The sequence below is a fragment of the Euleptes europaea genome, chromosome 1, assembly GCF_029931775.1.
Source record: "Euleptes europaea isolate rEulEur1 chromosome 1, rEulEur1.hap1, whole genome shotgun sequence".
NCBI classification, from domain to species: domain Eukaryota; kingdom Metazoa; phylum Chordata; class Lepidosauria; order Squamata; family Sphaerodactylidae; genus Euleptes; species Euleptes europaea.
The window spans coordinates 134,090,909-134,113,439 of NC_079312.1; the positions used below are offsets into that span (position 1 = coordinate 134,090,909).

The following is a 22,531-nucleotide window of genomic DNA, read 5'->3' on the forward strand; positions in this document are numbered from 1 at the left end:
ATAAATGCCCTAAACCCTCAGGAGTGTTTAACTGGTGCTTCTTTCCAGAAGAAATGTTTGGCAAGACAATTATTGTCTTTCCTTTCCCAGAATGATTGGTTCCCCATCTGCCTGTCCTGCCTCCCAGGCTAAGAGGAATCACGCAGCACAGCAGGGAGAGGCCTGTGTTATACTGCATCCCAATTTGCTACGCATTTCCACACCATTTGCTTCCCTTTCTCTCCCCTATGCAGAAAAGACATTTGCTGCCCAGGGGGTCTTCACTGACCAAGAAGCTGGATGCTAAGTCCAGAAAAGCTGCCTGTCAGGGGACCAGCTTGAGGGTTTCTCCAGGTGTTCCTATGGTTACCCAAAGGCCACAGGAACGAAAGGAGACTCCAGCCATCTGATTCATGGATATTCCAAAGCCATACATCCATAGTTTTCTTACTGCATTGTGCATTCTGATAGGCTATTGTACCAGGGACTGAAGCTAGCATTTGCCATCAACAGGGACATGGCAGCCCTCTTTTCATACTTTGTGGCAACAGAGAAGATTACAAACACACATTAGGAATTATGCTACTCTCGGTTAAAATATTTACTTATTATCATTGGTTAATAAATCTTTGCAGTTTTTTATTATCAGCTTTCTCCTCTCTTCTGCAAGATATTGTCACTTTGCCTGTGCCCTAGAAACAAGCCTTTTTTGCTTCTACATTTCCTACTGTGCATTTCATCACCTGCACAGGCTAGGTAGGTTGAAAAGAAAAACTGAACCTTTCCTCTTATCCAGCATACCAACTAGCCCACTGTGTGTGTGTGTGTGTGTATGTATGTGTAAAGTGCCATCAAGTCACAACCACATTATAAGCAGAGGTGGTTTGCCATTGCCTTCCTCTGCAAAGTCTTCCTTGGTGATCATCCAGGTACCGACCCAGCTTAGCTTCCAAGATCAGGCTATACTAGACCATTCTACATCCCTGCTAGCCCATTATCCAGCCAAAACCTTGAAGAAAACAGAAAGGGCAATGGGGGAGTTGTCCCTACTTTCCTATTGCCCACTGTTTTCAGCAGCTGGGTAGGGGAGTATGAAGTACTCAGCTTCAGAGTCACCAAAAATTCTTCCTTTCCATCATTCACTGCTTTCTTCCAACCTACAAAGCCAATATAATCCACAAGCAAGACTGAGATCAATTGCCCACCCCCTAAAAGTACAGGAGTCTTAACAGCCAGAACATTGTAATGAACAGTTGAACTTGTACACAGTTCAAATTTCTACTCATCCAGAAAGCTTGCTAGGTGACCCTGAGCAATTCACAACCTTGGTTTAACTTATTTCATATGATTGTTGCAAGGATAAAAGGAGATAACCACGTGTATATCACCCTGAATTCCTTGAAGGAAGAACAATATAGATATATGATCATGATTGCCTTGTATTGCAATAGTTCCACTTAAGGGCCTACTCTGACGTCACCTTTAGGTGAACAGGAGCTGCTGAAATGTGATTCCTTCCAGTATCGCTTAATAATATAGGAAGACCTAAACCCAGTGGGACAAGCCTAGACTGCAGCTCTTCCCATTAATCTAACATTAATCTAGATCAGGGGTGTCGAACTCATTTGTTAGGAGGGCCGGATATAACATAAATGTCACTTGGTCGGGCTATGTGTACCAAATAAATAAATACTATAAAATGTAATGCCAGGTAATAGAGACACAAACTTTATAGAAGACACAGGCAAAGTCAATTAATGATATTATTTTAAGTAAAAAATACAGTTAAAAATAGCATTAATTGGCTTTGCATGGGTCTTCTATAAAGTTAGTATCTCTAGTCCCCCCCACAATACATTTTAAACTGGGGGAAAGGGGTTGCTGCCTTGGCTGGTGAGCTCGCAACGGGCTCACCAGCCCAGATCTGTACAGGGGGTGGGCTGACTTGTGTGGCGAACCTGTAGTCCTCCCCTGGTCCAGAAAGACGGAGAAAGAAAGACAGAAAGAACGAAACAGATAAGAGAGAAAGACAGAGAAAGAGAAAGAAACAGGGATAAAGAGAAGGAGAGAAAGACAAAAAAGGACAGGGAGGGTAGATGGCTGCACTTGCGGGGTGCTGTGGCCCAGCTCAGCCTGCATTGGGGCAGGGGGGGGGGAATGGGGAAGGAGAGTATGGCAGGAGTGGCCCGCTCAGCCTGCTATGGGGATAGAGGGGGGGAAATGGGAAGGCGAACGAGGCCAGAGCAGCCAGCTCAGCCTACTATGGGGGGGGGGGAATCGAGAAGGCGAGCGAGGTAACAGCCCCGCTTAGCCTAGAATGGGAACAGGGGTGCTGTGAAGGTGAGCGAGGTTGGAGTGGCCCCGCTCAGCCTAGGGGGGAGAGGGGCTGGCTGCATCGGCTCGCGGGCCGGAGAAAAGCCCTCCGGGGGCCGCATCTGGCCCGCGGGCCACATGTTTGACACCCCTGATCTAGATCTTGCTGGGAGCAGCAACTGACCATGGTGTTAACTACAGCAATACCTCCTTAAACACTGTGGTCATGTTCCTGAAAACAAAGCACTGAGTTACTGAGAGGCAGCATGGTGTAGTAGTTAAGAGTGGTGGAGTCTGATCTGGAGAAGCGGGTTTGATTCCCTACTCCTCCACATGAGTGGCGGACGCTAACCTGGTGAACTGGATTTGTTTACCCACTCCTACACATGAAACCAGCTGGGTGACCTTGGGCTAGTCACATTCTGTCTGCCCCACCAACCTCACAGGGTGTTTGTCGTGGGGAGGGGAAGAGAAGGTAATTGTAAGTTGGTTTGATTCTTCCTTAAGTGGTAAGAGAAAGTTGGCATATAAAAACCAATTCTCCTTCTTCGAGATATTGATAACACTGGTCCTAGGGATGCGCTCACAGTATTAACACTTCTTACATTATGAGTGCTATATGAGGTGGAGATGGCAACTACCAGCTGACTGCCTCTGTCAGACCCCTGTGCTGGAATGTCCAGGGAAACCTTTCTGAGTCACCTTCTGCGTTGTGGCTTTCTCCCAAGAGAATGGCAGCCAGCTTCTCCATCAGCCTTGATGTTTTTTATACATCTCCATCATAGTTGGGAGGTGGTCATTCTGCATACAGCGGTGCCACATTTCCTTCAGCACAGTCATATTTACTTCCAGCTAAGCCGATCATGCCACAGAGTCACTGCCCCCCTTTATTATTTTATTTTTAATTATATCCAGGGCAAACAGTGCTGGTGTGAAAAAGGAGGCATCACTTTATCTGCCTTGACATCAGATGTTACCATGCAGCAAAGGAGGAATCACACTGCAACAACTCCCTCCCCCTGCTGCCAATTTTGAAGCCTCTCCCTCTGCTCCACCCCCAAAAGGACAAGCTTGTGCATAGGAAGCAGATAGGCTTCCTTTGTATGAACTGTTACAGTTCTTCCATATTCCTCTTTGGAAAACATGGTAGAACAAGCATTGATTGAGAGCTGGCTGAAAAATAGGAAGCAGAGAGTAGGAATCAATGGTCAGTTCTCCCAATGGAGGGATGTGAGCAGTGGGGTGCCTCAGGGATCTGTGTTGGGACCGGTGCTTTTCAACATGTTCATCAATGACTTGGAGTTGGGGTTACACAGTGAAGTAGCCAAGTTTGCAGATGACACCAAATTATTTAGGGAGGTAAAAAACAAAAACGGACTGTGAAGAGCTCCAAAAGGGTCTCTCCAAACTGGAGGAATGGGCATTAACCTAGCAAATGAGAATCAATGTGAGCAAGTGTAAAGTAATCTATATTGGGGCAAAAAATCCTAACTTCACATATACACTGATGGGATCTGTGCTGGCAGTGACAGACCAAGAAAGGGATCTTGGGGTGCTAGTGGATAGCTCGTTGAAGATGTCAACCCAGTGTGCTGCTGCAGTGATTAAGGCAAATTCCATGCTGGCCATAATTAGACAAGGAATAGAGGATAAAACTGCTGCTATCATACTGCCCTTGTACAAAGCTATGGTGAGACCACACTTGGAATACTGTGTAGAGTTCTGGTCCCCACACCTAAAAAAGGTGCAGAAAAGAGCAACCAAAATTATCAGGGGACTAGAGCAACAGTCCTATGCGGAGCGATTGAAACGCTTACAGCTGTTTAGCTTAGAAAGAAGGCAGTTAAGGGGAGACATGATAGAGGTCTATAAAATTATGCATGGTATGGAGGAGTGGACAGGGAGAAGCTTTTCTCCCTCTCCCATAATACTAGACTGCGGGGTCATCTGCTGAAGCCAGACGGTGAGAGATTCAAAACAGATAAAAGGGAGTATTTCTTTACACAGCAACATAGTTAAATTGTGGAACTGCCTGCCCCAGGATGTGGTGATGGCTGCTAACTTGGAAGGCTTTAAGAGGGGAGTGGATATGTTCATGGAGGATAGGGCTATCTATGGCTACTAGTCAAAATGAATACTAGTCATGATGCATACTTATTCTCTCCAGGATCAGAGGAGCATGCTCATTAGATTAGGTGATTTGGAACACAGTCAGGAAAACGTTACTGCAGTTGTCTTGTTTGTGGGCTTCCTAGAGGCACTTGGTTGGCCACTGTGTGAACAGACTGCTGGACTTGATAGGCCTTGGTATGATCCAGCATGGCTTTTCTTATGCTTTTTATGATTAGAGATATATTCTCCAGAACCCCAAGCTGAAATTGTGTGGGAAAGAGAATCTCCACTCACTTCCTGGTCTTGCTTTGCCAGGAATGACAGATTTGCTGATCCTCGTCTTCTTAACTTCTGACAGCCTGCAAAAAATTTGTCGGGCTATAGGTAATACAACACAGCCTGTGTGGTGTAGTAGGTTAGAGTGTTGGATCAGCATCTGGGAGACTTGGGTTCAAATCCCTACTCTGTTGGGGAGCACCCTGGGTGACCTTGAGCCACTGTCTCAAAGAAGCAGACAGACCTACCTCACAGGGCTCTTGTGAGAAAGAAGGGGATTAAAATGTACTCAAAAGACTGAACTGAGGCAGCACACCCAGCATCTTCCCAGCCCCTTCCCTGTGAATTCAGTGGGATCCAGTGGGAAAAGCAAGGCCCTGGCAGAGTAACCAGAGAAGTGCTTGGCTCTGGTGGTCAACAGGCATAAAATGGCTTATACTCCTGTTGAAAAGCACAACTAATTCTCGGAAGTTTGAGACCTACCACCTGTCTAGAGGACCCTTGCCCATCCTGGCTTCTTAAATCTGCTGGGGGGGGGGGAGGCTGGCAGACTGGGTGTGAGAGATAGTAAATGTCTCCCTGAGAGACTGGTTGGTCACTCCCGCCTTGAAGCAGGCAGTGGTGTGCGCACACCCAAAAAAACCTGCTCTGGATCCAGAAGAGCTGAATAACTACCGTCCAGATTTAAATGTACCATTCTTGAACAAGGTGACTGAACGAGTGGTGGCTGGCCAACTTCAGAGATTCCTGAATGAAGCGGATTGTTTAGATCCATTCCAATGTGTTTTCAGGCCTGGTTTTGGGACTGAAATGGCCTTTGTCACCCTGGGTGGATAAAATGCACCAGGAGGTGGACAGAGGGAGCACGGCCCTGTTAATTCTCCTTGACCTCTTGGTGGCTTTTGATACCATCAATCATGATGTCCTTCTGGATAGCCTTTTGGGACTGGGAGGCAGTGGTCCTGTTGTGGTTCCGGTCCTACCTGGAGGGTAGGTTTCAGAGTGTGGTGCTGGGGGATTGCTGCTCTGCCCCTTGGCCTTTGGCCGACAAGGTTCCATCTTGTCCCCTATGCTCTTCAACATCTATGTAAAGCCACTGGGTGATTTGGGCTGAGTTGCCACCAATATGCAGATGACGCTCAGCTCTATCTCACTCTACAAGCAGATCCCAAGGAGGCTGTGTAGCTGTGAACAGGTGCCTGGAGGCAGTTTTGGAATGGATGAGGGCTAACAAGCTGAAACGTTTTGTTTCATCTGGCATGCACCCAGTCTTGGCCCTCCTTCTGGTGTTTATGTGTTTTTAATTTAATTTTATCATTTTAACTGAATGTTAATTGTTTTAATGTTTGCCACCATGTGGACTCTGATTGGGTAGAAAGGGGCATAAAAATCTTTTAAATAAATCATCTCATAACACATGCTCAAGTAACTCTCCATCCCACACAAAACACTCAGTGCCTGGCTACTGAAAAATATCATGTGCACCATGTTGTTTCTGTGACACACAACAAAACATCTCAAGGCTTTCGAGAATACCTGGGTAGGGAGTAAAAAATTATGCACCTCCAGATGAGTCAGGATCTCGTTTTTTAAAATGCCAAGGCTCTTTTGATGGTTGCCAAGCAAGAAAGTCAACCAGAATTCTCTCTGCAGTGCCCAGAGATTCCAAAAGAGTGCTCTCATTCTTCCCCAGCAGTGAAGGCCCAGTCATCAGAGGGCAATCTAGAAGTTCAAGTCCAAGCATCCGACTGCCTCTGCAAAAACCTCTGGCCAGCTCAGCAAAGCACAGCTGGCCAACTGCTGTTCACATGTAAAGGAAGAAGGTTGAATAAGGCCAACATGGTCAGGAGCAGCATCAGTCAACAGAGCACCTCATTGTCCTAGTCACAAGTCAGGAAGTTAGCACAAATTTGCATGCAGAGGCACTAACTCTGCCTAGACATAGGAGTTTTATGCATCTTTGAATCTGCTCATTATGTAGACCCTTCCACAACAATCTGCAGCAGCCTTTGCCATGCACCTGCTCTGTTTTTCAGCAATACCCAATACCTGACCACCTGTTTTGACTGATAGGCTAGCTGTAGTGTCTAAGCCTCTTTAAACACCCTTATTACCCAATTTACTATCCTTGGGCTTCATCCTTGCTATCCTAGAATCATAGAGTTGGAAGGGGGCCATACAGGCTATCTAGTCCAACCCACTGCTTAATGCAGGATCAGCCTAGAGCATCCTTGACAAGTGTTTGTCTAGCCCTGTTTAAAGACTGCCAGTAAGGGGGAGTTCACCCCCTCCCTAGGAAGCTATTTCCACTGCTGAACAATTATTTCTATAAAAATAATTCCTAATATCTAGCCAGTGCCTTTCTGCCCTTAATTTAAACCCATTATTGTGAGTTCTGTCCTCTGCTGCCAACAGGAGCAGCTTCCTGCCCTTCTCAAAGAGATAGCCCTTCAAATACTTAAAGAGAGCAATCATGTCCCCCTCAACCACCTCTTGTCCAGACCAAACATTCCCAAGTCCTTCAGCCTTTCATCATAGGGCTTGGTCTCCTTCAACATCCTGAGAGCTTGTGGCACCCGAACTCATCAGAATTCTCACTTATTGCAAACCTTGGTTCAAATTTGATAGTAATTTAAAGCCATTAGGCAGTACTTTTCATTTTCCTAGAAACATCACAGTCCATTGCAAATGTAACAGGTGGCATTTACGTTAATAAGAAACAATTCAAAATAATAGTTTGCAGGGAGAGGGGGTGTTTGAAAAAAATAGCAACATGGCTTAGACTTTTAACACCACAAGGAAAATTATAGTTGGAAGCTGTGACAAAGGTTGGCAACTTTCAAACACAATTTACCAAATGAATGTTTATTTGGAAATAAGCTTACACTGGCAGGGTCGATTAAAGGCCTCCAGAAATGCCCCACACATGCTACATTGCTGCTTGCAACGAACTTTTCAGCAGGAATTAGCAACCTGAAATGGAGCTTTAATTGTGCAGTCCTATGACTTCAGTGGGATTTACATCTGAGTAGGACTGCCTAGGATTAGGGCTGCAGGGACAATAACTAATTTATTTATGGATAAATCCTAACACTGTCAACTGCCTTAAGTAACACCCTTATCAACTGTGTGTGTAAAGTGCCGTCAAGTGGCAGCCGACTTATGGCGATCCCTTTTGGGGTTTTCATGGCAAGAGACTAACAGAGGTGATTTGCCAGTGCCTTCCTCTGCACAGCAACCCTGGTATTCCTTGGGGTCTCCCATCCAAATACTAACCAGGGCTGACCCTGCTTAGCTTCTGAGATCTGACGAGATCAGGCTAGCCTTGGTCATCCAGGTCAGGGCCCCTTATCAACTACTTACACATACAACCCAACTTTACACACACACCTTCCCTTCCTCACCTTTGGTACATAATGCCATGATCATGCCCTTCCCCAAACCCATGCCCTTCCCTGTATCACTGTGTTTTCAGACATAAAAACAATTCTTAGTACTTTTCTGGTTTGTTTAAGATATTCTTTTTTGCTTTAGGAACATTTAGGACTACTCTATTTAGATCATTATCTATTAAGATCATTTAGTACTACTCTATTTAGATTAGATCATTATTCATTGGGAGAACAAAAACCACATTTAAAAGCACCTGATGAGTAAGGAAGTGATGCTCAGAGACTTCATGTTATGGGTTCAGCAGACATCCATCCCTACTTTCCAAGGATATCTGGAATTCAATATTTGATAAGATGGTGTCAGAAAATCTGAACAAGGTTCCATTGTGCAAGCAAGTCTACTTATTTCTGTCCAACAATTCCAGATGGATAGCTGTGTTAGTCTGTAGCAGCAAAAAAAAAAAAACCACCAGGACTCCAGCATTAGGCTTAACCAGGTGGTGGGCTGCCAACATTTGAACTGGTCCTTCAGTTGTCCCTATAATATCAATTTAATCTGCACCAATTATCATCCAATTATATTTAGTTCCATGACATGAAAAGTTCCAGCTGGCCATTTCTGCATATTAAAACTTTATTAAAGGAACAGGACATGTGTTTCCTGGCCAGTTGGCCATGCTAGGCAGATGTGCTGACTCATGAAAACTGACTCAGACTCATAAAAATTTATGCTGGAATAAAGTCTTTCAGTCTTTAAGGTGCCGCAGGACTTCCACCTTATTTCTGTTTGAACATATCTCACGCCATCCCAGAATCAGGTCTGACTGAGAAGTGTGTTGACACAATTACATTGGCCTGAGTTTGTAACATATCACAAGCTTTTCTTAATTTAGAAATCATGGTCGATAATCTAAACCTAAATAATGGGACCAAGGAATTAGAATTATCCATGTCACCATATCTTTCCTTCTATTATGTAGTGTGGTAGTAACAATGTAGGACTAGGGAAGGTTTGGGGAACCTTTTTTCTGCCAAGGGCCATTTGGATATTTATAACATCATTCGCGGGCCATGCAAAATTAGCAACTTAAAAATTAGCCTGCTATATTTGATCAAACATTTAGCCAAGAGGCACAACAGGAGACAGCTCCGAGTGTCTGCCACGTAGAGCGACTCACTTTTGAGCTCTGCCATCCCCAGCTGGGCCCAAGAGATTCAGGCAGGGCAGCAAACACTAGACTGAGTGAGCAACAAGTCGCTTGGGGCTTGTAGGCGAAGGAGCCCAGTCCAGTAATGTCCCCATCCGGCACTTTCCTGCCCTTGCCGTCTTTTGCAGAACTTAGAGGGGAAAGAACCAGAAAGGAGAGGGGGTACCGACCAATCCCCAAGCAGGCAGCTGCCCAGATGACCCCCCTGGTGTGGGCAAGCAGGCAGGCATCCAACCGGTGATGCACTCACCCACTGGTGGCACAGGATGGTCTGTTGCATCAACCGGGCAGAGCCATCCAGCCGCACGCTGGAGTGGCTCCTGCTCCGCATGGTTGGGGCCGGATTCCACAGCCGGCTCCTGCTGCCTCTGCCTGCAGAGATGAAATGAGGACACACTGGCTAAGAACTCGCTCCCGCGCATTCTGGCCCTGCCCCCTTTAACCCCTCCATTGTCACCACTTCCGCCCCCAGCGTTCTTGTAGTACAGAGGGAATATGTTTCTCCACGGCCCAGGCGGGAAAGGGTTAACAGTTTCTTGGGCGGTCCTAGCAGCTCCATAGCTAATGACTCTTCTGAAAGGGGGAAAGAAGGTTCCTTTTCTCAGCAAAACAAACTCACATCCACCTTGAATAGAGGCTATTCCTGTCTGCGGGAGAGGGTGGGTCGCCAGTCTTAGATCCTTCTGAGCTAGAGATCTGCCAGGACCCATGAAGGGCCAGACCAAATGCTTTTGTGGGCCTTATGTGGCTCCTGGGCCTGATGTTTCCCACCCCTGGACTAGGATCTGGAATCCCCAAGTTACAATCCCCTCTCTTCTGTGTAAACTTGCTCCGTGACCTTAGGCGAGTCACATACTCTCAGCCTCACTTAACTCACAGGATTATTGTGAGGATAAAATGGAGGAAAGGAGAATGTTGTAAGCCTCCTTTGGGTTCCCGTTGGGGAGAAATGCAGGGTATATATCAAGTAAATAAAACAAAACAATAGTTAAGAATGTGCAGGTCTTCCAGGTAGTTGGGTCAGAAAAGAAAGGCTTAAACAATTTAAAAAGTAATAGAAAAGATGTCCATGATATCCATCACAAAGAATCTGATCTGACAAATCCATCATATCCTGTACTCAAACCCACATTACACTCTGAGCCAAAGCATGCACACACACACACATATAGGTTTGATCACATTAATTAGCACCCAGTGCCCTTGGTCAGCATGCAACACTGAATCCTCTATAATACTTGTGGCCCCCTTATGTTCCAACACCAACCCCATTGATGAATGTTAACAGAAGGCTCAAACAGTGACAGTGTGCCAGATGCTCTTCTCCACACGTTCTCAGATCAGAGCCAGCAATTGCAAGGGCAGTATTCGGAGGTGGGAAGAGTGATCTGAGAATCTCATGTGTCCACAAGTTTCTTTTCTCCTTCCTTAGCAGTACTGCAGTGTTAACCTGTTATCTTCTATTAAAAAGGTAAAGGTCCCCTGTGCAAGCACCGGGTCATTCCTGACCCATGGGGTGACATCACATCCCAATGTTTCCAAGGCAGACTTTGTTTGCGGGGTGGTTTGCCAGTGCCTTCCCCAGTCATCTTCCCTTTACCCCCAGCAAGCTGAGTACTCATTTCACCGACCTCGGAAGGATGGAAGGCTGAGTCAACCTCGAGCTGGCTACCCGAAACCGACTTCCGTCGGGATCGAACTCAGGTCATGAGCAGAGCTTTTGACTGCAGCACTGCAGCTTAACACTCTGCGCCACTGGGCTCCTCATCTTCTATTAACACGCTCATTTATTACAAACCTAAAAACTGCCTTGGTGAAACAGACCAAGTTCAATAGAATGTTAGACTAAGATAGGCCAGCCAGATAGCTCTGAGTTCACAACAGACAGGCGTTTTCCTCTCAATTGTCCTCAGCATTTGCTATTCAGAGGTATACCAGCTCTGTACATGGAGGTTCCATTAAGCCATCATAGCCAACAGTGATTGGTCAATCTACCCTCCATTAATTGAACTTCAGCTAAACTTCACTTATTAAGAAGCTAGCACTGCAGAAATACAACTTGCGCCTCTCATAGCTGTGGTCTCAAATGCCCCTCAAGACAACCAGACAAAAAAGCACTAAATGTATAAGCCTTAGAAAAGCTTCCTTGCTTGATTTCGCTCCTGAAATATATTTATTTCAATTATTTTTTCTCCCCACTGGGCTTACAGCATCCTCCCCCTGCTCCATTTTATCCTCACAAGAAGCCTGTGAGGTAGCAGAAAAGAGCAAGAGTCCAGTGGCACCTTAAAGACTAACAACATTTCTGGCAGGGGATGAGCTTTCGTGAGCCACAGCTATCTTCTTCAGATTTCACTTCACAAAAGCTCATACCCTGCCAGAAATATTGTTAGTCTTTAAGGTGCCACTGGACTCTTGTTCTTTTCTACTGCTAGTGACAGACTAACACGGCTACCCATCGTTATCTATCTCCTGTGAGGTAGATCAGAATGAGCGTGTGTGACTTACTCAAGATCTCCCAGCTAGCCTCCTAGAGAGCTGAAATCGACCTAGTCCAGCACTCTAGCCACTATATCTCTTACATAAGAGATAACTAGATATCCATACGGTGATTTTTTAAAGCATTTAAAGAACTTTTTACACATTATGGCTGCAATCTTAAGAATACTTTTTCTGGGAGCAAGCCCCATTGAACAAAATGACACTTTTTGAGTAGACCTGTTTAGTACTGCTTCCATTATCTTGGCAATCTCTTAAAAGGTATTATCCCATGTTGGAGGAATGCTAGGGTGGATAACAGTCTGTAAAGCCACAACTGAGCTCAAGGGGTGAGATTGCAGTCAGTGTTTTCTGGCTCATAGCTCACCCCTCACCACTATATTTATATATATCCCCTCCCAACTCTTCCCCCCCCCCACACACACACACTATTTAATCCACAAGCACCCCAATTTTTAAATTTGTTAATTTGTTTTTTTAGTGTATTTTTTATTTTTATAATATAAAACAAAACAAATACAGTAATAACAAAAAACATAAAAAGAAAATACAAGAGTATCAATTATAATTATACAAAGTTATAAAGTTCAACAAAGCAAAAATACCCTTTTGACCCTCCACCCACCTTAAAAAGTGACCCATCACCTGACTTCCGCAGAAGTGTGTATACAGTTTTGAAAGTTATTAATAGTAATAATAGAAAAGTAAATAAACTTGTTTCTATAACTCACTAACTAAAATAGTAACATCCATTTTTGCCAGTTTATCCCAATATGTGACGGCCTTTGCCCACGTTTTTTGGAATTCTTCCATATCATTTCCATGTAGGAATTCTGTTAATCTGGCCATCCTTCTGTTAATTTGACCATCCAGATTTTGTTAATTTGTGAACTGCTGCAAATACTGACCACCCCCTCCTTAACAGGTCAGTACTCTTTACCATCTTCCGATGTCTCTGTTCTAAGCAAAAAGGTTTTTCGCAGCGATCATGGCATCCGGCGACGCCCGGGCGGACGACAACCCCGCCCAAAGGCGCTGCTCCCGAGCTCCAACGCCCCGAATCAAAGCGGAACACGTTCCTTTGGAGCGGCCTGCGACGCTCACCCCATGCCGGAAAGGCAAACTTCGCCTTTAACGTCCCAAACCACGCACGCAGCCCAACTTCGTCCGAAATCACCAACAGCGGTACTTATTCGGGGGAGAGTTTCCGGTGGAGAATGCTTAGGAGCCGCGCAGGACGCCCGGGACGGAGATGCTACTGCGTTCCCGAGGATGACGCCCCGGGAACCAAGAACCTCCCTAACCCCCAACTCCCTGCAAGCGAGCAGCGTCCACCCCCGCAACCAATAGCCGCCGCTCTGCTCTCTCTCTCTCTCTCTCTCTCGCCCACCCCCCGGTCCCCGACCAGTCCCCGCCCTCTCGCTTCTCATTGGCCCGGCGGGAATTTGGGGCGCCCCTGAGCAGGGCGTGGGAAGGCGGAGCCGGCTGCGCGCGCGCCGCATTGTGTACGCCAGCCGCCCAGGGAAGGAGGGTCGGTGCGGGGGGCGCGCGCGCTGGCTCCTGGCTCGGGGGGCCCGGCCGCGGGCGAGGAGGGGCGCGCGCTCGCTCGCGCGCTCGCGGAGCCTCCTGCCCGGGCCGCGCTGCGGGCAAGGCGGCGGAGGAGGAGGAGGAGGCGGAGGGAGCCCCGCCGGCGCCATGGAGGAGCTGAGCAGCGTGGGGGAGCAGGTCTTCGCCGCCGAGTGCATCCTCAGCAAGCGGCTCCGCAAGGTGGGCAGGCGAGGCGAGGCGAGGCGGCCGGGGGGGGGGACGAGCCGGGCAGAGCCCCCTCGCTAACGCGCCCCTCCCTTTCTCTCCCCCCGCAGGGCAAGCTGGAGTATCTGGTGAAGTGGCGGGGCTGGTCTTCCAAGTGAGTCCGGACAATGAACCCAGCAGCTGAGCGCAGCGCCCGCCGGCCGTTGGGCTGCAGAAGCAAAGGAGGGGAGGGGAGGGTGTGTGTGCGTGCAGGGGCGTGGCTTTGGGACCCGGGCTGCTGGGCCCAGGCGAGCGGAGAGCTGGGGCAAGCCAGGCCGGGGCCGCTCGCTCCCAGGGCGCCGCGAGTTACTTTCGGGCTTGCGCGCGGTGGTTTTCGCGACGCTGCCTCCCTCCCGCAGCGCTGCCTTTTGTTGGCCGGCGATCGGTTGGTGCTCTCCTCGTCGCCGCGGCCGTTTCGCCGTGGGAGGTTTCGCCTTGGGGTTGCGGCTCTCTGGAGGCACGTTTTTCCCATCCGAATTCGCAAAACTCGGAAGGGAAAAAACAATCCCTCGGGCGGAGTTTTGAACATTCAAACGGGGGGCAATGGGCATCTAGGGAGCGGCCAATCCAGGGCAAAACGGCCCATGCATAAATGGCCCTGCCCTTCCCCACGAAAGTCCCCCCTCCGCAGTTTGTCTCTCCTTCCCATGTAGTAGAAAAGAGCAAGAGTCCAGTAGCACTTTAAAGACTAACACAAATATTTTCTGGCAGGGGATGAGCTTTCGTGAGCCACAGCGTGAGCTCTTGTCTGAAGAAGTGAGCTGTGGCTCACAAAAGCTCATCCCCTGCCAGAAAATATTTGTGTTAGTCTTTAAGGTGCTACTGGACTCTTGTCTGAAGAAGTGAGCTGTGGCTCACAAAAGCTCATCCCCTGCCAGAAAATATTTGTGTTAGTCTTTAAGGTGCTACTGGACTCTTGTCTGAAGAAGGGAGCTGTGGCTCGCAAAAGCTCATCCCCTGCCAGAAAATATTTGTGTTAGTCTTTAAGGTGCTACTGGACTCTTGTCTGAAGAAGTGAGCTGTGGCTCACAAAAGCTCATCCCCTGCCAGAAAATATTTGTGTTAGTCTTTAAGGTGCTACTGGACTCTTGTCTGAAAAAGTGAGCTGTGGCTCGCAAAAGCTCATCCCCTGCCAGAAAATATTTGTGTTAGTCTTTAAGGTGCTACTGGACTCTTGTCTGAAAAAGTGAGCTGTGGCTCGCAAAAGCTCATCCCCTGCCAGAAAATATTTGTGTTAGTCTTTAAGGTGCTACTGGACTCTTGTCTGAAGAAGGGAGCTGTGGCTCGCAAAAGCTCATCCCCTGCCAGAAAATATTTGTGTTAGTCTTTAAGGTGCTACTGGACTCTTGTCTGAAAAAGTGAGCTGTGGCTCGCAAAAGCTCATCCCCTGCCAGAAAATATTATTGTTAGTCTTTAAGATGCTACTGGACTCTCGCTCTTTTCTACTACTGCAGACAGACTAACACGGCTACCCACTGTGAATTATCTCAGTCCCATGTGTTGCATGCTTCTGTCTCGTTCCCGCTCCCCCGAATGCCCTGCCCTGGCCACTCTTGTGCCCCTTGGTAGCAGGGGCAGCAGCTAGGCGTGTGCTCCCCGGGCCCCAGCGCAGAAGTGCGAACGGGGCCCTGGTTGCCTATGGAGTCCCTTCTGAAACCTGAGATATCAATTGATGGGGGGGGGGGGGGTTAAGGCAAAGAGAGGAACCTTCTCCGTTTACTCCTTCCGCCAGCTGGCCTCGCAAACCCATTGTTTGCGCTTTCGTTCCTTGAGTTCTCACCTTAGTGCCCCAAACGCACTTTTGCAAGGTCTCTCCGTTTCCGTCACCTTTATTGGCACGATGATTGCAAGGTCTCCATCATCTAGCCAAAGCGTTCCTTCTGTCGAGCAAATACTCAGATTGCTTCCCCTGCCCATTAAGCAAATTGAACCTGCCCTGTCACAAGCCGTTAAACTCTCACTTGTTTCAAGGTCTGCATTCTGTTTTTTTAATCCACTCTAAGAATGAAGGTACTCGCTTGCCAGTATAACTGTTCTGTACTGCTGGGGCTGTAGTGCTCAAGATCTATCTAGGAAATGAAACTACTTCTAGCATATTTGGAGAAGGAGGCATGCATGGCCCCCAAAGTGAGGCATTTACAATAGTAACTATGTATTTCTTATTACAATTTAACTTGTGTGCATGTGCCGTCAAGTCACAGCTGATTTATGGCGACCCCGTAGGGTTTTCAAGGCAAGAGAAGCTTGGAGGTGTTGCCATTGCCTGCCTCCACATCACACCCCTGGTAGTCCTTGGAGGTCACCCATCCAAATTCTAACCAGGGCCTACCCTGCTTAACTTCTGAGATCTGACAAGATTGGGCTAGCTTGGGGCTATCTTACTTGCCAACTATTTATTTTATGAAATTAGTTCTTGCAGTTACTTGTTACTTTTTTTCCAGGCACAACAGCTGGGAACCTGAAGAGAACATTCTTGATCCCAGACTTCTGCTGGCCTTTCAGAAAAAGTGAGTAAGCTCTAATTGTTGATGGGAGTATGGAGACAGAATAGCTTATTGTATGTTCCTTGTTTTCCTCCTAAACTGAAACCTTTCCTTAGTTCTTAACCATGATGGGTTTTAAGGGGCTATAGTAAGCTTGAATGTGCATGGTGGTTGTTCACATGCTGCTTCTTTTTCGATTTTCCCAATTTGGTACCATTCATTTTGGCTATAATTAAAGTATCTTTGCCAGTTTCTTTCTTGTATTAGTAATATTCTCACAACTAAGCAAGTAAGAGGCTTAGTGTTATATGAAAAAATCCTTTAAAGGACTACTGATGCATAGTCAACTCCTGCCTGCTGCTAATGGGACACACAGAGCATACCTCAACCTTTACAAGGGAAATGAGAACTTTAGGGGAATGTACTGACTCATGTCATTGGCTATCACCAGGTGGATTGTAATAGCCACTTCTTCTGGCAGCCAGTGTATAACATAGCAAAGATACCACTCAAGGCTATTGAGATCTAGAGCAAATTGCAGAGATCTCCAAAAGGACCTCTCCGGACATGGATAATTAAGCAACAGAATTCTGGATATACACAAGAATGAAATACCTGATTACATATACACCAAGTTTTAAAAATTGTCAGAAAGCTGAGAAATGCAGGTTCTCTGGAACTTGGTGACCTGCAACAGAAGAAGCCACCACAATATTAGAAAAAACTCAAAACTAGCCGCACAAGTCTTTCCAGGCCTCACATCCTAGCTCGGGGAGGAGGGGGGTAAAGAAGAAGAAAGGTATATGTCTATATGTGCCCTCCCCCCCTTCCAATATAATCGGAACTGCATGCATAGCATTCTTCCAAAGCTTGGAGTTAAAGATGTAAGGAGATACATTCCTGCAAAGTGCCCTCTTGTAATGGGGTCCAGAAATGGCCTCTGCTGGTTCAGACAGCTTTCCATGCTTGTGAGATTTGCTGCCAGCTGTGGTGGCTCTTGTTTCGTGCCTGGTTTCTCATAGCCATCAAACTGCTTTCCTGCTTTGAAAGGAGGAGGGTAGTGAGAGCTTCCTCTGTAGCATCTATAAGTGGCCTCACCCCCTCCCCATCTGTGAGTCGTTACCACAGTTAAAGGTTCAGCTGGCTCCCTGGCTCCTCTTGAGGGTCTAATACTGCTTTTCATGTAGCCCCATCAGTTGGCTGTGTGCTTCGGACAGGTAACTTCCCCTCACCACTTGCATTCCTGTGAAATATTCAGATGATTGCATTTAAGAATACTATGTGCAGTTCTAATTATAGCACAAAATAAAGAAAATAAAGTAAAATTATTCAGAATGTAATCCTCGTGAAAGCTATGCTTTTCAGTGCCTTAATTCTTAGAAGAAAGATGACAACAGGATAATAGAGACTTAACAAGTCATGCTTGATATGAAAAGAGTGATTTGCAAGAAAATATTCTTTCTCAAAATTGTATTATTGAAATTGATAACTGCCTAGTGTCTGAAGACAGAATCCTGAGCTTAAGTTGCCTTGTTCTCCCTGCCTGGTGCAATTCATATGATTTTCTAGAGGTTGGTGGTGATGAACTTATGTATGAGAATTTACAGATGTTGGAAATGATAACAAAGGAAAACAGTAAAAAACAAAGATAGAAGACTGTGTAGAAGACTAATCAAAAGCAAGCTGCTTTGTTTAGAGTGGAAATGAATCTGTTGATGATGTGTTATTGTCTTTTCAGAGAACATGAGAAAGAAGTCCAAAATCGGAAAAGGGGCAAGAGGCCTAGAGGCAGGCCCAGGAAAAATGTTGTGAGTAAGGGGACTGTAGGGAAGTAGGTGGAGGTGCAATGCAGGCTTGAGGAGCAGGGAGGAGTGCTTGTTTGTACATTATACATAAACATCCTGCACATAGGCTCAGACCCCGTATTGAGGCAAACAGGTAGGTTAGAGGCAGGACTAGTGTAGTATGCTTGACCCTGCTCTCTATCTGCATATGTTACCTTGAACATGATGACATTAGGCATAGTTGGCTAATATTTGAGCCACGTGCTGCAGCCAGGTTTTTTTCTCACAGCACGACAAACTTGCTTGGTTACATGGAGTGATTTTTTTTCTTCGTAGGCAACCAGGGAAGTAAGTAATCATAAACCTGATTGCAGTTGGAAACTTTATTAAAGAAAGTGGAAATGGTTTGAGGTTTGAAAAGGAGGAGGCTGTCCAGATAGAACATACTCCTGCTATTCCCAGCTTAGTATAATGTGGCCTTGCATAAACCTTATCTTGGTTGTTTGCGTGCACAGAGAGAGAGAGCTCTTTAATAGCAAAAAGCTAATGTGCTATAAACCAATTCGGTTAACTGAGCTGTTTTAGTTTACTGCAGGTGAGAGCTGCTATAAACCAGTTCGGTTAACTGAGCTGTTTTAGTTTACTGCAGGTGAGAGCACTAACTGTGTAATCCTAAACAGTTATACCCTTCTAAGCCCTTTATTGAGTTTACTTATTTTATGTCCATCTTTCTTTCAGAAACTCAAGATGGTTTACAGAAATTCATTTAATTGGACTTAGAGGAGGTAACTCCGTTTAGGACTGCACTGTAACTGCTCTCCAAAATCCTTCACTACTAGTGATGAACCAGATCATGTTAGAGTTGTCTCACTCTTTGTTTTTTAACTTTGTTTTCAAAGGAACCTGAGGCGCCACCGAAGAGCAAATCCAGCAGCTCTTCTTCATCCTCCTCCTCTTCATCTTCCTCTTCTGAGGAAGAAGATGAGAGTGACATTGATACAAAGAGAGGGCAACGGAGTAGAGACAGTCACCCTGTGCCACAAAAGAAAGCTCAGATTCTGGTTGCCAAGCCTGACAACAAGGACCCTGTTAGGAAAAAGCGAGGGCGGAAGCCAATACCTCCAGAACAGAAGACAGCAAAGAGGACCATCAATATAACAAAAGTGCTGAAAACTAATCGGAAAGACATGGGAGGAGGAGGAGCCAAGCTGATGGGCAAGATGCAACCACAACACAATGCTCAGAGTTCTGGCATTGCCATGCTTAAATCCCACATGAAGGAAGCGCAGGGTGCATTTGGTGGGTTTTGTTCTGGAGCATCTTCTACTGACAACCTGTCTAGTATTGTGAAAGGTAACTCGCCTGGAAGCCCAAATTGTGGTATCAGTTGGCAGAGCTCCATCGTACATTATATGAGCAGGATGTCACAGAACCAGAGCTCAGCAGATACTTCAACTGTGGGAAGGCTGACACTCAAGTCAGCCATGTCTTGCAAGAGTGGCTTAGGACTGGATTTAAAACTGAAAAAACAGAAAAGTGTCGGGGATCTGGAGTTGACTGTACAAGGGTCCAAAGTGACAAAGAGACCTAGTGGCAATGCATTGGGGGAACAGAAAACAGGGTTTGGTGCTGGTGCTCAGAATTTGCACAATGGAAACAAGGTTCCTGCCAGCTCTCCCAGCAGTCAGCTAGCTTCTAATCAAGAGCTCAGTCTCCAAGCTTTAAATCTACAGAGTGTGAAAAATGGACCAAATTCCACTGGAGGGAGCATCCTTCCTCGGCACACTTGTGGGACAGTGGCCAAAAGTGCTAGCAGCACTGTAGCTATGAGCACAGGTTTGCTCAAAGGCAGTGGGCCAACCATTGGATCAAACACTGCAAACTCAGATACAGATGCTCACAAAAGTGAAAAGCCGGCACAAAGAACAGCCACTGGCGAAAAAGATTTGACAACAAAAAGCACTACCACAAGTGCACAGGAGGGATGTACCACAGCAGAAAATCACAAAACATCAGCCCTGTCAGAAATGAGTACCGGAGAAGAGGAAACAAGCTCTGATTCAGACAGAGATTCTGCGTCTTTCCCTGGAGCAGGCCAGAATATGTCTGTCTCCATTCAAACTAGCCAGGATTGGAAGCCCACTCGCAGTCTCATCGAACATGTCTTTGTCACAGATGTGACGGCTAACCTGATCACAGTGACAGTTAAGGAATCCCCAACTAGTGTTGGCTTTTTTAATCTTAGGCATTACTGAAACATATAGGGGGTCACATTTTTCTCCTTTCTCACTGACTGACTGACTATCACTTTGGATGTCAGAAGGGGAGACCTGACCTGGATGTTCTTACCCTTAATAAGCTGTGGTCTAGTAAGTGGTGAACCTGCATTGAGAGAGTGTCCAATTGTTGACTGGAGAGCTTGTGGCTTCTGCTAGTCTAATCTGTGGAAATTCCTTGAAGACTATAGAGAGTGCTTGTTATGCAGCTGCCAAAAAAGAGAGAGAGAGAGAGAGGCTGGGGTGAGGATTCTTTTTCACAAGGATTGGCTTTAGTTGAAATCACCCAATATAAAAGGAGGCTATTAACCCAGGTTTTACTGTACTTGGATTTCTTAGCTTTATGGTTTGAACTGGCAGAAAACTGTGTATCCAGCTGCCTGGTAAGTTTGTGGGGAAGGATTCTAAAGACAAACTTCTACTATTGCGTTGTGTTATCCAAGGAAACTTATTCCACCAAATAATATCTGAACCTTGTGAGCTTGGGACAGTGAAACCCAGCCTAAACTTGAATAAGAATTTTAACATTTAGGTGGCTACAAAAGGGCTGTGTGAAATGGGAATATTGTTTACATTTCCTTAAGTCTGCCTTGCTTTGGAAGCTGAAAGGGATGGTGCAGAAGAGGACATTGTCCTCAGAGCTTTGAGGTGCTGGGCCTAGGAACAGTAGGTGCTATTGACTATTAGGCCAAGCTGCCTGTTGGCTATTTCCCGGGACTCAGACTGAGCATTGGCCCCAGGTAACATCAGTGCCATCTATCAACCCTTGTACTGGAGCATGCAAGAAATTGTTTGAAAAAACATTCTTGACGTGCTCCCAGAACAAAATCCATCCATAACACAGCAACCTTTTCCACCTGCCAGGTGCCAGCGTACGTTTTCTCCCTTTTCCCCCATTATCACCTATGTGTGTATGTACACATGAACATATGCATGTAACTAAGAAACAACTAATAGAAAGTACTTCTACTTACGGTCACCACGTACAGAGGTTTTCCATGCACTGGGAAACTACGGCCCATGGTGCCTTCCCAGGATGCATACATGCAGCTAAAAACCTCACATGCATACTAATAGCTTATATGCCCCTCGATGCGCTGCTGGCATTACCCTTTGCTCCGAGTTTGGTCAAATGTCGCTCAAAGCTAGAGCATGGCTGGCTGCCTTTAAGTTATAACTTAAGCTGTGCTTTAGCACGGAGGGGCTCCTAGCTTCTTTGAAGCATGACTCTTAAATCCTCATGGCAAAAAATCTTGGATGAGAAATTGTTACTGTTGGGCTTCTTGCAGGATATGATATCAGATCTTGAGAAAACTGGAGCTTTCGCCAAAATTAAAAAGTGCATTAAAGAGCTTGATTATAACAGCACTACTTTTCATGCTCGCCACATTTGTTCATCTCAGTTTTTCGGAATACCACCACCATGCAGTTTGCCCGCTTATACTTATTATTTGACAACCCTTCATCAAGTGACAGGGATCCCAAGGCTATATTGTCAGTGGCAAGATTTATTTCAGTCCTTATATCCCTCAGTCATTAGATTTAAAATTTCCAAGTTGAAATTTTGTATGGGAAGTGGCCCTGAGGTTTTAATACAGAGGCTATACAAACATGTCTTCTCAGTACTGTGTGGAACTGCTGTAGCAGCCTGATCTGTAAAAAAAGATAGTAACCATCTTGGGAGCAGAGGTGGTCCTGATGGGAATCCAACTTAGAAGAGGCAAGTGAGGTAAGGGAATGATGTTGATGTATGCTGACCAAACTAAGTTAAAGACTCAGTATTTAGAAAACAGCCTCTCTCATACTGACTCTTTGCTGCACACCCTTACTTGCAACAACCACAAAACATTCCACTCTAATATTCTGAAAAACTCTGTTTTTTTTCTCCTTTATTGAAGTGTGCAACTGTATATAGGTATTGTATGCCTTGGTCTTATGTTGTTTGTTTAGTGTGACAGGAGCCTTGATGACAGGGCATAAAGCAAGAAAGAATCCAGCACCAAAGTCTGTGTTGGGCCTTGGCTTTCCTAAAGACAGGTTGTGACTCAGTTTCGGTTTATATTGTTTTTCCCATGTCAAATGTCTCATTGGGGCCAACCATTATATTCCAGGCTTGGACTAGCACTGAGCAATTTTTGACTGTATTTTATAGGACTCCAGATGGTTCTTCTCCTGCTAATTTACCAGGATTTCAGTATATTCCTTGCATGGGTTCCCAACCCACAATGTCCTCGCAGGGCAACTTGTGTGCTGCCACATAGGCACCTAGAAACATCCATCAGTGGGCTCTGAAATTAGTACCTCTGTTACACCAGCAACGTCCTCTGTAGCAGATTATTAGACAAATTAGTAGTGTAGGATTGGGAGTGATGCAAGTACTGGCATCAAAAGTCCTGAGGTCTGCAATAACACTGTTGA

At 46.1% G+C, this 22,531-nt stretch overlaps 1 protein-coding gene across 1 annotated transcript in view; it reads left to right on the plus strand.

Annotated features, from left to right (window-relative positions):
* Positions 1-13,435: 13,435 nt before the first annotated feature.
* LOC130490731 (chromobox protein homolog 2-like) overlaps positions 13,436-22,531 on the plus strand; it is a 122,406-nt gene continuing 113,310 nt past the window's right edge. The window contains exons 1-5 of the mRNA XM_056864542.1: positions 13,436-13,546; positions 13,642-13,685; positions 16,012-16,077; positions 17,792-17,861; positions 18,737-20,104. Coding sequence (XP_056720520.1) covers positions 13,475-13,546; positions 13,642-13,685; positions 16,012-16,077; positions 17,792-17,861; positions 18,737-20,092 — 1,608 coding nt within the window. The 5' untranslated portion in view covers positions 13,436-13,474 and the 3' untranslated portion in view covers positions 20,093-20,104. The remainder of the gene's footprint in view (positions 13,547-13,641; positions 13,686-16,011; positions 16,078-17,791; positions 17,862-18,736; positions 20,105-22,531) is intronic.